The sequence below is a fragment of the Hyla sarda genome, chromosome 4 (genome assembly GCF_029499605.1).
Source record: "Hyla sarda isolate aHylSar1 chromosome 4, aHylSar1.hap1, whole genome shotgun sequence".
In the NCBI taxonomy this organism is placed as follows: Eukaryota; Metazoa; Chordata; class Amphibia; order Anura; family Hylidae; genus Hyla; species Hyla sarda.
Window position 1 is genome coordinate 284,608,226 of NC_079192.1, and position 15,908 is coordinate 284,624,133.

Here is a 15,908-nt window from a genome sequence, read left to right on the forward strand (position 1 = left end):
CACTCCTCTACAACCCTCTGTCACCCATGTACACTCCTCTACACCCCTTCGTCACCCATGTACACTCCTCTACACCCCTCTGTCACCCATGTACACTCCTCTACATCCATCTGTCACCCATGTACACTCCTCTACATCCATCTGTCACCCATGTACACTATTCTACACCCCTCTGTTACCCATGTACACTATTCAACACCCCTCTGTTACCCCTTTACACCTATATGCCCCTGTATTCCTCTTCACTTGTAAAAGGGGAATCTGAAGGCTGATGCAGGAAAAGTGTGGAGCCTAATAGGTTTGTTCTGCAGGTTTAACGGTGAAGAATTGTGGTTGGAAGAAATCGTTATGACGACCCGGAGAAGAGAAGGGAAGAACGCCAATTATAGAAGACGTTACTTGTGAGTTGCTGTATAAAGCCCCCCCCCCCCTTTTTTTTTTTTGCTCGTAGGGGCACCCTGCTGAATTATTTTTCCCCGAGGTTGGGAACCACTGTCTTATCTGCTATCCTTTGGATGTTAAAGGGGTATCCACCATAAGGTGATGTTAGTACGTACCTGGCAGACAGTAATGGACATGCTTAGGAAGGATCTGCGCTTGTCTTGGGGCTAAATGGCTATGCTGTGAGATTACCCTGTGGCTAGCTTTTTGTGAACTGGTATTTCCTGTTTGGCTTTTCTTTTTTTGACTACAAATCCCACAATTCCATTTTCCTCCCTCCCACACATCAGCCACCCCACCCATTGAAACATATATGAGCTGCATCCATTCAATCAGGGTGCCTACAGCTGTTGCATTAGTTGCAGATTGATCTCTCTCCCACCAAGCGATCGCTCCACCCATTGAAGCAGACAGGCTCCCTGTCCTCAGCTGACTAGTTAGTCAGGTCTCAGCCGCATTGCAACCTGGGAAAAATATGGGACAACAGTAATTTTGTATGCTGTTAAAAATAAATATTGGGGTGAAAATCACATAAGAATTGTGAGAAAACCAATACACAAAGGGACAGACACTATATTATGAACAACACTAACTTTACAGCCCCTGTAGCATAGGCAAATAAAAAAAAAAGTCCTGGAATACCCCTTTACGCCAGACTGGGTGTGTTTAAAGCCTGGTCAGAATTACTTTTTACTAAGTGGCTCCAGAGTACATGTAGGGGAGGGGGGATTAATCTGCTTATTTTACATATAGCAGTTACTAGTATTATTTATATGGACACCATTAGGTGTGGTAAACACCAACAAAATAAGTTTAGGATCATGATGACAGGTTCTCTTAAATCCAGATTCATCTTTTTATTGTTATACATGGCAAGCAGTTAAAATATATTGTGCGGCATAAGACTTCTTAATAAACTTCTTCAGCATTGTAGCCTGCACTGGATTACTGTATTGTACACTTTAATCTCCCAAGAGCCAAGATGCTCAGTTGTGCTAAATGAATTATTCCTGGGCTGCAAAATGCTCCTATAAACATATTCAGAAAAGGCTTTTTAGCAGAGGTCATCATTAATGTCCTTCAGGAGTATTAAATATAGTCCAGCGTACACAAAACAACAGATAAAAGCTCCACAGGGAACAGTGAACTGCTCCATTCATCCACAGTGGTATTCCAGCAAATGACGAAAAATATCTGCTAAAACGGTTGAGGCTTCTATTTATGAACCTAAAGTTGCAAATGATTTGTTGAATTGAATGAAAAAATATTCCAAGTTTAATTCCATTCTGCCTCTAATAAAAAGTTATTTCCTTGTAAAATGTGTCCAATAAAAAAAATCCAATTTCTGTAATTGGAAAACCCCTTCAAGGAAGAGCAAAAATGAGTATGAATGCAAAAACAGATTTTTTTTTTTACCTTAATCCTCAAAATAATTGAAACAAGATATGATCAAGCAAAATCAGGCTATTATGATGGTGGTTGGCAACAGTAGCTTGCATGTCTCTTTAAAAGGGTACTCCACAGGTCAGCTTTCGGATCATTTAGTTCCGAACACTGTGTGCACGCTGTCGGCTACTCCCCCTCGTGACATCAGGTCACTCCCCTCAATGCAAATCTATGGGAGGGGGGCGGAACGGCCGCTATACCCCCTCCCATAGGCTTACATTTAGGGGGAGTGGACTGACATCACAAGGGGGTGTGGCTGACCCCTGCATGCACACAGCGTTCGGAACTAAATGTTCTGAACGCTGGCCAGTGGAGTACCCCTTTAAAGATACATGCAAGCTACTTTTGTCTTATTTTTTTAAAATTATATAATATAATAAATTGTCTGTTTCCTAGGATGCTAGCGATACCTTTCTTCCCACTCTTCACTTTCATGTGTCTGGTTCTCAGACAACTGGCTACAGCAGGAACCTCCCCTCTGTGCAGCATACACACATTGTTAAGCCCCCCTCCTTGCTAATTCACGCCTCCACTGCCTTCCTCAAGCTGAAAGTGGAAAAGATGGGGAGAAAATTAACCCTTGTGTTCTACAAGACTTTGTTTAGGAACTTACTGTAGGTCCAAAACAAACTACTGATCTAGTAGATTGGTGCACATTGAGGGCCACAAGAATCATTCCTACATTTTTTGGGTGGCCCTTCACTTTAGCTGATCACTGCACATTTCACACAGGTCCATTATCAGGAAAAAAAAATTATATCAACAAATGATACCAACAAAGTAAAAAAAAAATTTAAAATACTGCCTACCACTATTTCATTGGGTATTCTGACATTTAATAACTTACCCCTATCCACAGGGGAGGGGCAGCAGTTGGCCCCCATGATCTCTACCTTATACCCATCTTGATTTTTTAATTTAAAGGGGTATTCCAGGTAAAAACATCTTATCCCCCATTGAAAGGATAGGGGACAAGATGTCTGATTGGGGGGGGGCCCACCGCTGGGACCCCCCGGGATCTCCCTGCAGCAGCCCACATTCTATGCGTAGCTGCGCCTGAAGTTTCGGAAACCTCCGGGCTTCCGAGACGGGGACGTGACGTCACGCCACGCCCCCTCCATTCATTTCTATGGGAGGGGGCGTAACAGCTGCAACGCCCCCTCCCATAGAAATGAATGGAGGGGGAGTGGCGTGATGTCATGTCCCCGTCTCGGAAGCCCGGAGGTTTCCCAAACTTCAGATGCAGCTACGCATAGAATGCGGGCTGTTGCAGGGAGATCGCAGGGGGGTCCCAGCAGCAGGCCCCCCGCGATCAGACATCTTATCCCCTATCCTTTCGATAGGGGATAAGATGTTTTTGCCTGGAATACCCCTTTAAGTTTGAATACCCCTTTAACATTTTTTTGTCATGGAGAGAGGACCAGCTAAACCTAGACACAAGTATGAGAAAGTAACTCTGTCCCATAATAGCTGGAACAAGCATGCAATAATATGAATTGGCTGTTGCCTGCAATGCACCACTATGGTTTCTCCATAGCATGGTCTAAATACCCAAAGATTTTAAAGATTCTTTGCGGGTGCGTGCCACATTATGTCTACTTACAGATGAACACAAAATACATTTGCTTCAGATATATCATTCAAATCTTCTGACACACCTATTAACCAGTGTATGTGCCACACAGACCTTTGCAGTTGGTTTAAGTAAAAACATAAGTAGACTACGGATAATTTCAACCTGTAGAGATGTATTTAATTTTTGATCCATGGGGATCCTGAATAAAATTTAGGGGCTGTATAAATTTAACACCCATATAATACTGGACATTTCCCTCAAATATAAATATAGGCACCAACACATTGGCATATAAGCAGAACCAATGCCAATTCTAGATATTTTACAGTTATTGTGGATTTACTAAAACATTACCTATGCTTATCCCTAGTCTTTAATTAAAATAGACATTTGCAATATATTCGCTTACATTCGGTCGCAGTCCGGCTGCCATTTTGTAGTATGTTTCTGCTGCTTCATTTAGACTGGCTTGCCTGAAAAGATCAAATACAAAAATACAATGTAATATAATATACAATATAATAATTTTATTTTTAAATTACACACTGTAAAATTATAATTTATATAAGAAAAAAAAATACATTTAAAGCCCACGTATGAGACAATGGCGCTCGTGTTTTCATATAAATTATTGTATTCATATTTTCTCTGCCAGGATTTGGTTATTATTTCACAGCTTTCAGGTTTTTATTGATTTTTTTTTATACCTTTCATTAGTGGTAAAGAATAAATCAACTCCTGGAACTACTGAGTATCCAGCTCATTACTGGTCACCATCCAGAACATCAATAACAACTCTACTCATCCATCACTTCCAGCATGATTATAAAGGCAAGGTCACATACTGAATACACAGAGGCGTACTTATTGTAACTCCCAGTATAAAAAATTGGAGGTTCTAATACGAGTGACATTTACTAATTAAAAGCTCATTTATTGCTATGCTATTGTTTATTAGTATGTTCAGTAAGTGTCATTGGTACTAGAAATACACTATCGCTGAAATCCTGAGAGTTTGTAGAGGCTGCCTTCCAAGTAGATCTTTACTGGAATCTTTAAAGTCTCCCAAACATGACACTGTGTTAATAAAAACTCGCCCAGCCATAACTGGATGAACATAGATCTGTCTTCTCTAACTCCAAGTGAGCAGCGGCCACCGCAAGAAATGGATGGAAACTATTGAAAACAATGTATAGCCATGTCATGTATGGTGCAGAGCGAAAGCATTGCTTACACAAATTATTTTTGCTTACAGAGTGGGGAATCTCCTTTATGACTTTTCTGAACCGCAATATGGAAAGGGGTTTTCTTTGTGAGACATGTCTTTAAAGGAGAAGTGTCGTGGAAAAAAAACTATCCCCTATCCGCAGGATAGGGGTTAAGTTTTGCATCACGGGGGGTCTGACCACAGGGCTCCCCGCAATCTCCTGTATGGAGCCCCGGCTCTCTTCCACAGTGGTGCATCACAACCACAGCCTGAAGTGGGGACCGCCACGCCCCTCCTTATATCTCTATGGGAGAGCCAAAGAGCCAAATGGCTCTCCCATAGAGCTATACGGAGGGGGGGACGGTGGCCCCCCGCTCCAGGCGGGGGTCGTGACGTGCCGCTGTGGAGGAGAGCTGGGACTCCATACAGGAGATCGCGGGGGACCCTCCAAGATCTAAAACGGATTCCCTATCCTGCGGATAGGGTAAAGGTTTTTTTTTTACCATGACAAGCTGGGGGTTACTGGGAAGCTCCATGTTTGGTAAACACTGGATTAGTCAATTGTGAGACCTGCACGAAAAGCACACTAAATATTTAGACCAACCACATACTGTATCATAACCTGACATTGCACTGTGTCAGGCATTCTCTCTCAGGGATGCCACAGTGTATTCAAGAATATTTGGGGCAAGACCCATTTTACTCCCAATCCAGGGACAAGGGGGTATTTATTTAAGACCAACATTTAAAACACCACTCTTACATGTCGCCGTGTGAAATCATGGATTTTTTTTGGAGGCACGAGTGCCTATATTCATTTGGCCCATTTTCTTACTCTCTGTGTGCCAGACCTTAAAATCTACTCTAGTCATAAGGCAAAGTAAGTTTCTGACATAAACGTATGCCACTTTCTGGAGTAAGTTATGTTAAAGGAGAAGTCCAATGTAGAAAAATTGTCTGATTGCAGAGGTCCAACTGCTGGGACCCCCACAATCTCCTGTACGGTGCTTCATCTCTCCTCCCGCACAAAGCAGGGGTCAGCACGGGCCCTCCATCCATCTCTATGGGAGAGCCAAATAGATGACTGGAGGGCACGTGCCAACACCCCCTCCGTGTGAGAGCAGAGCTGTAGTGTCATACAGGAGTTCGTGGGGGATCCCAGCGTTCAAACCCCTGCGATCAGACACTTATCCTCTATCTTTTGTATAGTGGATCCATTTTCCTACGTGGGAATTCTCCTTGAACTTCACCAGGTTGCAGCCACTCTCCCTCCGAATAAGCCCCACTACATTGCACTTGTGAAGTAAGTAGTGGCTTGTTCAAAAAAGTCCAACTATTGTATGCCAGAAAACGCCAGGCATACAAGAATAATATAATCCCCCATAGGGTTTAGCTATAAAATTGTATAAAAGGAAGTTTAAAAAAATAAAAATAAATAATAAATAAAACATTCAGGGTAATAATGTTTATTTCATGTGTCTTCCTCTCGGTTTATGTTGCCGTACTTTACCCTTCATATATTTGGTAGATTTAACTTTTTTTTTTTTGTACAAGAAGAGTTGATTTTTAGAAAACGTAATACTTTCTGTTTTAAGATATACTAGATTTTAAATATTATAGTGAAGATATGGTACTGTTTCTTAAAGTGTTAACATACGCCTGCTCTTCTATATGGATTAAAACATTTCCTGAGAACTCAATTTTCTTCAGTTAGTAATCCACTAGCTGATCTGTCTCTGAGCTTGACTGAGCAAGGAAAGGAGATCATGTATTACATAGTACAGTATTGCAGTCAATTACAGAAAGTCCGGTCATATTTGGTAATGGCTTAGACAGTGCATTGCCATTTTTATATTCACTAGCCTAGTTGCCTTATTCAAGAAGGTGGTTAAATCAGGACCACAGCCTAAAAAAATTATAAGTGAAAGGAAGACTGTTGGGTTCCATTAGGCACTGAATGTGACTGCTATATATATACCTCATATAGCCAATGAATGCCCTCGCCAGTTTGGTCTACGCAGGATACAACGGTAACAGGTATTGTGAATTGTTTCTTTTATTTTTATCATTACCTTTGTTCAGGCTATAAACAAGAATGACACCTCGGCTCAATTTATTTTAATCTACTTATGAATAAAAGACGAAAAAAATAAAAAATAAATAAATGAAATGTACTTCCTGTGCCTGTGCCTAAATGCATTTAAGTCTGGCTCCTTCATCGGTTTTCTATTTAAAAGACTGATTGGTTTGCAAGCTGCTATGTAGCATATTGCTATTTACTGCAAGCATTAAATAATTCTCCGGCTCTGCGCAGAAAATAAAATATTACAGCAAAGGAAATCATTATTCACCCAGAGATGGTTAATGGTTTAATTTTACATTGCCCAGATAACAAAGCAGCAGGATGAAATATGAAGTCCACTCTTTTCATTTTTTTTTTGGTGTGTGCAACCCTTTCATTTGTTTCTGCCTCCAAGAGCAAACTACTAAGGAATTCATGTCAGTATAAAAAAATGCTAATATTATTTCCACAGCTACAAGGGCTACTTGTGTCTCGATTGGAGTCTGCTTACAGAAATATGATCCTCCCATGCAATGCGCAGAACGGATGATGGTTATTACATTCTCTACTATTCAAGTAGAAATGAGGAATTAAAAACTGCTGGAAATATTTTTCCACAGTCACATGCCCATTGCCTCCGTTTAGCCATTCCTCCATGAAAAAGCAAAATCACTAAAACATACATGTACAGCCCCCAGGGGAGTCTCACCATTTTAGAGTGAATAACTGATAAGGGATTTTGCCGCCGCATGAATAATGGTTTATCTATTTCACAAACACATTAAATGCTCCTAAAATGATGTATTGCCAGAACCTAGAGTCCTGTCTTTGTCATTTGTAAGGATATTGTTCTTCTCTACTGATTTTTTTGGCATTTAGCGCAGTTATTTTTTATATTCTAAGATTCCACTGCTGTATATTATGTTTTCTGCTGTATCTTGACTGATCATATTTTATATTTACTGTTCATATTTCAGAAAGGTAAATGGGTATACCGTAGACACCATTTATACCATCTTAGCTTAGGAAGCAAGAACTTCAAATAGTCATTTAAGTAAAATATTTACCTCCTGAAAGGGTTTGGAAAAAATTGAAAGAAAAATTAAAAAAAATAATAATAATACTGTATCAGGAAATAGAAAACAACAACAAAAAAACATCTCTTAAGTCTGTAAACTCTTATAGGGGTTGTGCAATAATGTCAATTTCTCACCTTATGTTTCAACTTTAACTTTCTAGATAAGTGACTGTTTGGTGGGAGTCTGACTACTGTGACCCCCAGCTAATCATGAGGACAGGTGTCCAGAGTGCCCCTGTTGCCCTAGTCAAACTCTATGTAGATGATGGTCAAGCACTGTACTAGGCTATCATCGCCAGTCCCATAGAATTTAAATGGAGTAGAAGTGCCCATACTCAACTGTCATTCAATTCAAAACCATAAGGAACATTCATTCTTGTCCCAGTGGGTTGGACCCCTGATGATCCCACACTTATCACCTATCCAGTTTATATCACCCATCTGGTGTGATACAACCTATTAAAATGGACCTGTCATCACTTTCATGCTGCCCGAGTCAGAGTGGTTCCCAGTGGCGCCCCACCAGCCTTGATTGATAGATATCTCCATATGCTGAACCAGGGAAATATCTATCAATTAAGGCTGGTGGGGCAGAGAGAAGCTGCAGGGGACCACCATGATGACACATGGTTCAGACAGGAAGAAACTGGTAACAGGTCATTTTTACATTATAACTTGAACTGTAAAGATAATGCTACTGACACAAATTGTTTTTTCAACTCTAATAGGCCTATGTTATTTAAGGTTGTTTTATAATTATAAAAGCTTAAACCCCTGGCTGTATATATATATATATATATATATATATATATATATATATATATATATATATATATAACTGTAACTTAAATATAATGCAAGATAGACCATAAAAAATATTTCATGGTCAATAATTGTCCTAATGCAATGTCCTTGTTACCTATTACTATACTTGCACATGTGCACGAGGTGTACCGAATGTGGCTGGGCACCCTCCTGACCGCAACACTGAAAGCAGGGCTGTCACTTATGTGTAACTATATAGCAGCATATCACAGAGAGGGCTTTCATCATTTTGATCAGTATCACCCACACTAAAAGACAGTACAAGCGGGTTAGTGTGGGTGATAATTTTGTCACTAGAGATGACCGAAGTTACAGTGATTCGATTCGTCACAAACTTCTCTGCTCGGCAGTTGCTTACTTTAGCCTGCATAAATTCGTTCAGCTTTCAGGTGCTCCTGTGGGTTGGAGACTCTCTCCTAGGACTGTATCCACCTTTTCCAGCCCACCGGAGCACCTGAAAGCTGAACTCATTTATGCAGGAAAAGTCAGCAAACGCCGAGCCAAGAAGTTCATGACGAGACGAATCGAATCACTGTAAGTTCGCTCATCTCTATAACTTTCCTTTTAAAAAATAATACTAGTAATTGGCATTGGCGAGTATTTGCAAAAAAGTATATATATCGGTACTAGTACTTGATCTTAAAAAAATGGTATTGGGCCATCCCTAGTGTATATTCAATATGAATATGTAATTGTGGATAGCATTCTCTGACCCAAGCTGCACTTTTCTTACATTTCAATAATACAATGGCCCAGATTTAGTAATCTAATACATTCCACGTAACAGTTTTAATTTCTCATACAGTTATACCTTTTATCTTCTGATTTCTACTTGTATTTGTCTGGTTTTTAATATGCATCTCTGTGTGCCTGTGTGCGCCACTTTGCGCAGATCTTGTCAGAAAGGTGCTAACACCATGTGGTTTGGCTGCACCATTATGAGACAATTTGCATCAAAAACTGTAAGAAAACCCTTAGGTCACATGAAAAAACAAAAGACGCTTTGCCAGTCTCCAGACAAAATCAACAGAAAACCCTATAAAAAGTGTTGGCTTTCAGTTTAGTAAATCTGGACCTATGTGTGTAATCAGAATCGAACCAACTTGTGCCAAACTTATATAATAATTCCCCTAAAAAGTTCTCTTAAGCTGTTACAAGGTTATCCTGCTGGAAGTTTCTTAGTATTGGACCTGGCTTCTCCAGCTTCTATGTGCTACTAATACTGAATACTGAACTGCTATCTGGCTCAGGGCTGAAACAATTAACTTTTATGTCAGAGGATACCACAAATATTTCATGGGCAACGTGCAAGAACCAAAAATAATACTATCAGGCAAAACATTTCCTTCTTAACCAGAAAATGACCAGAATCTTTACAGGAGAAGACAGAACATTTGTGTTTAGTGACCACATGTGATGAATAACACTTGAACGTTAAGTATAAGTCATACATCATTAAATAGGGGTCCAGACAGTGGAATTGCCGGCACACGTGTTTATTTGTGTATGTTACAAAACCTGGATATCACTGGGGTAAATGAGGGGGGGGGGGGGGGGTATAGACAGACATCTATAAAACAGTAGTAACTAGAAGAAAGAATGAATGAAGTCGCACTCCCCCCAATGTATCTTCAGCATCACAAAGTCTTTTATTCCAACACATATATCAGTAGGGTAAGAAAATCACAAATCCATAGCGGGGAGCGAGAGCCGGCAAGCTCTCAGATGCGGGGCACACACCCACTGATAGGCAACTAGTTTCACATTACCTGCGGACACTTCTTCCGGCGGAGGTGACGTGAAACTAGTTGCCTATAAGTGGTGTGCCCCGTATCTGAGAGCTTGCCGACTCTCGCTCCCCGCTATGGATTTGTGATTTTCTTACCCTACTGCTATATGTGTTGGAATAAAAGACTTTGTGATGCTGAAGATACATTTTGGTGAGTGCAACTTCATTCATTCTTTCTACTAGTTACTACTTATGCTACTACATTTATTGAAGTCTGCACCCAGGAATACAGCTACACGCTGTGTGTACCGGTGTGTACTGGAGCCTATATTGGGATAGCGGTATATGAGCAGTGACTGATCTGAATTTACCTCTCTTTGATCTATAAAACAGTATGTGAGCAGATGAAATTCTAAAACGCTATTATACATTACATATGATACTCTGTTTAGCTGTTACCTTTAAAGGACTTGACAGCATATTTAACACTTTAGGGACCAACAAAATACTAATATGAGACTGTGCACGTCACATCTGTACAGCGAATGTGCTCTTCTGTGACAGAACAGTGTGTCCTTCTCACTATAATGCTCCATCATGGGAACTATTTGCATCTTTGGAACACTCTACACTTCTCTAGCTAAGAAAATACAGCATTCAACTGCCCCCATGTGACAGCAGCCTAACCGTGAAAGGCAAAACAGGAAACTATATAGGTTTTTTCTAATGAGGAGTTTAATGACATTTTTATTACAGCTCTCCAAAGGAAGGTGAATTATTTCAATTAAATCTTTTAATTAGAAATATAGAACTATTTGGAGCAATCTTGTAAATCACAGTATGCATAATGCGGGGCTGGGGAACAGATATATACGTGAGGTTAATAGCTGTCAGAGAGTAGAATTAAGGTTTCCAGCTGCACATCATGAAACAGAAGCATTACTATCTAAGAAGAATAAAAGGCTAATAACTCTACGCTCAACTCTAGGAGAATGAAAAGCTAATAACTACACTCAACCGAGGGGTTCTGTAAATGGCATAAGAACAAGTTAAACTGCACCGCTCTGACCAGCCACTTACTCATCATGCGGTAGCCGCACTTAATGGATACTTTGGACGGCTCCATCAGAACTCTGTAGAAAATCAGAAAGCTTACATGGGATGTTCTGGTTTCTTCACAACCTGTACTTATTTTTAACACTCCCTGCCTGCAAATCCCTGGGAAATAGAGTGTGGGGCTGTGATGTGAATATCCATTTGTCTAATCCCTGAATTTTAGATAGTTGTGGCTTTTTATAATGCTGGAAACCAGTTCATAATCCCTAAAGTCAATATTATAATATTACATAAGGTGCAAGTATCTAAAGCCAAACGTCAACAGAAAAATCAAAATTAAGAATTTGTCAGTGTTCCCGACATGTCAGGTTTTGTAAGTAACGGCCATGACATAACAATCCTGGATCATCTTTTCTTAGAACTCTGCACTGTGCCATTCCTCTGTTATTCCTGCTGAAAATGTAGACACTGGCCACTGAGCATTACCATTCCCCTTGTCAAAGCATCCTTATTAGAGCTCTGTCTAAAATTCCAGTGGAAAAAACTATGGGGAAACGCATTACAGGCGATTAGGCCAGATTTACATCACGATTATGCTTCTGAGGCACGGATACTTCAGGAAAATGTCAAAATGATATGCTAAGGTATCCATGCTGGGACAGGCATGGGCCCCATTCATTTCAATGGCCCAAGAGTAGGCAGCAAGTGACTACATTCGGGTCATTTCTGACTCGGACTAGCAAACGTGGCTTGCAACGATTTTCAGTCCAAGACAAAAATTTGATATGTTGGGAAAATAACACAAATGAAGCCATTAGCTGACTACGCTCAGGCCAATTAAAGGAATGGGACCTGGGCCGTCCGAGCTTGGATACGTCGACATGTCATTTTGACACCAAATGTGGATGAGGCCTTAAAGGGGTACTCTGCCCCTAGACATCTTATCCCCTATCCAAAGGATAGTGGATAAGATGTCTGATCGCAGGGGTCCTGCCGCTGGGAACCCATGCGATATCCCCTGCAGCACCCCCTGTCATCTGGTGCACGCTTTGCAGGCGCCGGAGGATCGTGACATCATGGCCCCCCCCTTAATGCAAGTCTATGAGAGGGGGCAATGCGGCGGTTATGCCCCCTCTCATAGACTTGCATTAAGAGGGTGGGGCGTGATGTCACAAGGGGGCGGGTCCATGACATAATGACCCTCCGGCCGTAGCTTGCTTGTTTTGTGCACCAGATGACAGGGGGTGCTGCAGGAGAGATCATGGAGTTTCCCAGCCTTTGGATAGGGAATAAGATGTCTAGGTATGGAGTACCCCTTTAATGTTGTGTGCCCAAATGTCTCTGTTTTTCAACTCAATTTCCCTGTGTTTGGTGTTTTTCATGTTTAACAAAGAGGTTAAAATAATATATACATATATATTTATTATCACAACCAAATTTTCACAACATGTGCAAGATGTAAGGGACTTTATTTCACTCTATGGTGGGATAATAATACGCAGTTGTCACACAGTTGTTATTGAGGTATAACATTTTTATGGGTAGAAACAATTATTTACTATGAGGCATGTCAGGAAAGCTGATAATCTCTCTTTAAAGTAAAGGCTATGGCGCACAGAGTTTTATAGTGGAAGCAGAGTAAACAGTCATTACCTAATAAAGTAGTTGCAGCCCATTAAATCCACCAGATGCTTTTTGGTCACAACCATTTTGGTATCTTAAAGAGCATTTCCACCCAACTTAAAGATGATCAAATATTTGTAAATAGGAAGACAGCTTAAATGTAGCAATCGTTTCTGTGGCAATTTTATAATAATATAATAGAGAATTTTTCCATCAAGTATATGTCATAGGAATTTCACCACATAATCCCAGTGAAAAGAATGGAATCAGCTTCTCACTTTGACTTGGAATTAATGCTGTGAGTTCCATGGTAGATGGATGAAGAGCTGTATTAGTTTTTCTTTCGTACTTCACAGAAATTACCATTTTGCTGCAGTGCTTAACGAGTAACAAAATACTAGTTGTAGGCCAGATTCACGCTATGGCAGACATTCCACAGCAGGCCACTCGGACATACATGGTCTATGTAGATAGTGATGTATTTCCAAGCAACTTCTGCCAAAAGAATAAACATGATCATTCTTTCGGCATAGTCCAGAATTCGAATTTCCTCTGCAGAATTTTGAGAGGGTAGAGAGTCAGAATTTCTGTACAGAATTTCTCTGCTCTGAAATTTCATTGTGTGATTTTAGCCTTACAATTAGTTGCAAAATAAAGACAATAAATCTGCTTTTCCTGTTGTATTAGACAAAAAAACAAAAACAAGAAAGGCCCCTACAAGTTAATAGTTCTACGTAAATGGAACAATTATCTTCTGTATTCTGTGACCATGCATTTAGATCATCACATAATATCTTTTTATAGAGTATCATTTTATACCAATGTACTGATATTACACAGCAGGCTAAATGCCAGAATGTCACTTACCTGAGCATATGAGCTGCATTAAAGACAACATCAAATTCAGAGCTGTCTAATTCTGCTGCTTTCTTAGCCATTTTTGCTGCTTCTACAATACGACCTTCTTCAAGAAGAAACTGGCCTGCAATGCAAATGCATATAATATAATCAGAAGTCAAGGAACGGCACTTGTGAATTCAATGGAAGAGAAAAGACAGTGAACACCGCTGTCAGCGAGTATATTTATGCTTTGTCTTAGTGATAGATGTTGTCTGCCTCTTCCTACCTTCTCCTATGCTGCAGTCATTAACTCTCCTGCAATAATTCATAAGAATCCTTCCTTTCCTACCACTATATAGGGAGCAGAGCCAGGAACGTTTCTTCCTCTTTCTCAGTGATTAAATTTGACCTGTAAACATTTCAAACCAATTAGCACCATTGACTCGATTCTAAATAACACATTTCTTCATTAGCGACACCCCTGCAGTTGTCCTGTAAAATGTATAGATGCAACGAGCTTTCTCCTGCACTCGCATCTCTGCAATAGATAGGACAATCGCAGCAGGTGTCAGGAGTGACACTTGCTGTGATATGTCCTTAACTGCAGCTACTACTGCTCCAATCATGGAGCGCTCATTGCTCCATGCTGGGAGCTGTAGTACCTGCATTAATAGACAGATCACAGCGAGTGTAGCTTCTGACACCCCATGCAATCATCCTGTATAATGTATAGATGCGGGCGGACGGCAGCTCTTCTTTGGTCCCACTGTAGTATGAGTATATGCCATATATATACCTATTATTCATATTTCCCACAGAGAGCTGTGAGTGGCTGGAACCATCTGGCCAATCACAGCTCTCTGCGGGAAATATGAATAGGTGTGTATATATACGGCAGTGCAGGGGACCATAAAAGAGCGGCCGGCCGAATCTATACATTAATCAGGAGGATCGCAACGGGCGATCTGTCAATTAGTACACTTACTACTACTCCCATCATGGAAGTCTAAAAAAAACGCACACACACACACACACACACACTACATTTTTATTATTGTCAGCTACATTTTTAGTACCCTGCCTGCTCACATAAATTGATCCTTGATTAAAAATGTATTAAGATTTCGTTATAATAAAAATACATTTCGTTAAATACAATTTTTTCGATCACTACTGTATCTTTTTTAATATTTTTTTTTAACGGTGCCCTACAAAATTTTATTAAAAATGGTATCTTCATCACTTCATATTTTCTCTGTTATTGCCTACTAAACGGACCATTTTAATAAAGGGATGCAAACTGATCCAAAGGGATGCCATTCTGTCAGCCGCTGGTATCAGCCGTTGGCACACTCCCACAGCCGGGACTACTACTACTTCTATCATGGAACAGACTTCTTTCCATGATAGGAGTAGTAGTTCCCTGGCTGCGGGAGTCTGGGAGGTTACATTATTGTTTGTACTACTACTCCCATCATGGAACAGAGTTTGTTCCATGATGGGGGTTGTATTACACGGGCTAAGGGATTGATCCCACCGGGTCTCACTTCTGAGACCCGATGCAATCAGAAGTTATTAAACACGGGAGCAGGTGGCATGCTCTGCTCCCATGCGATGTACAATGTATTTTTACTTTCATTTTTAAAAACCCCGCCGGGAGCCCTGAATGGCTCCTCTGTACTGGCCATTCAGGGCTCCCGGCAGGGTTTTTAAACTTACAACGTGCCTAATTACTGTATAATCACATTCCCCTTGACTTAAGTATATTCATTTTATTCCCCCATGTGTATATGCGTGATCCCCCCCCCCCCGCCAGGTCATCTCCTACCGCTGTCACAGTGCACAGCAGGGACATGCGATTCCATTCCCTGCTGCTCATCTCCGTATCTGACAGAGAAGCAGCAGAAAATGGAGGGACCTGTCTCTCCTGTGCGCTGCCTCATTCATTGCCGCCACCACCAGTTCCTAACCTGTCTCCGCTGCTGCCCTGCTTCAAGCACAATCAGAGTGCACAGCGGGGACATG

At 40.8% G+C, this 15,908-nt stretch overlaps 1 protein-coding gene across 4 annotated transcripts in view; it reads right to left on the bottom strand.

Moving 5' to 3' along the window:
• The window catches only part of TMTC2 (transmembrane O-mannosyltransferase targeting cadherins 2), a 310,935-nt gene that overhangs the window by 21,934 nt on the left and 273,093 nt on the right, over nucleotides 1–15,908 (bottom strand). For 3 of the 4 annotated variants that reach the window (XM_056574417.1, XM_056574419.1, XM_056574416.1), the window contains 2 exons: nucleotides 13,911–14,025; nucleotides 3,873–3,936 (listed from right to left, as the gene is read on the bottom strand). In XM_056574417.1, the coding sequence (XP_056430392.1) occupies nucleotides 3,873–3,936; nucleotides 13,911–14,025 (179 nt within the window). Of the gene's footprint in view, nucleotides 1–1,405; nucleotides 1,470–3,872; nucleotides 3,937–13,910; nucleotides 14,026–15,908 lie in introns of those variants that run through there. The other variant, XM_056574418.1, reaches the window with a different exon arrangement.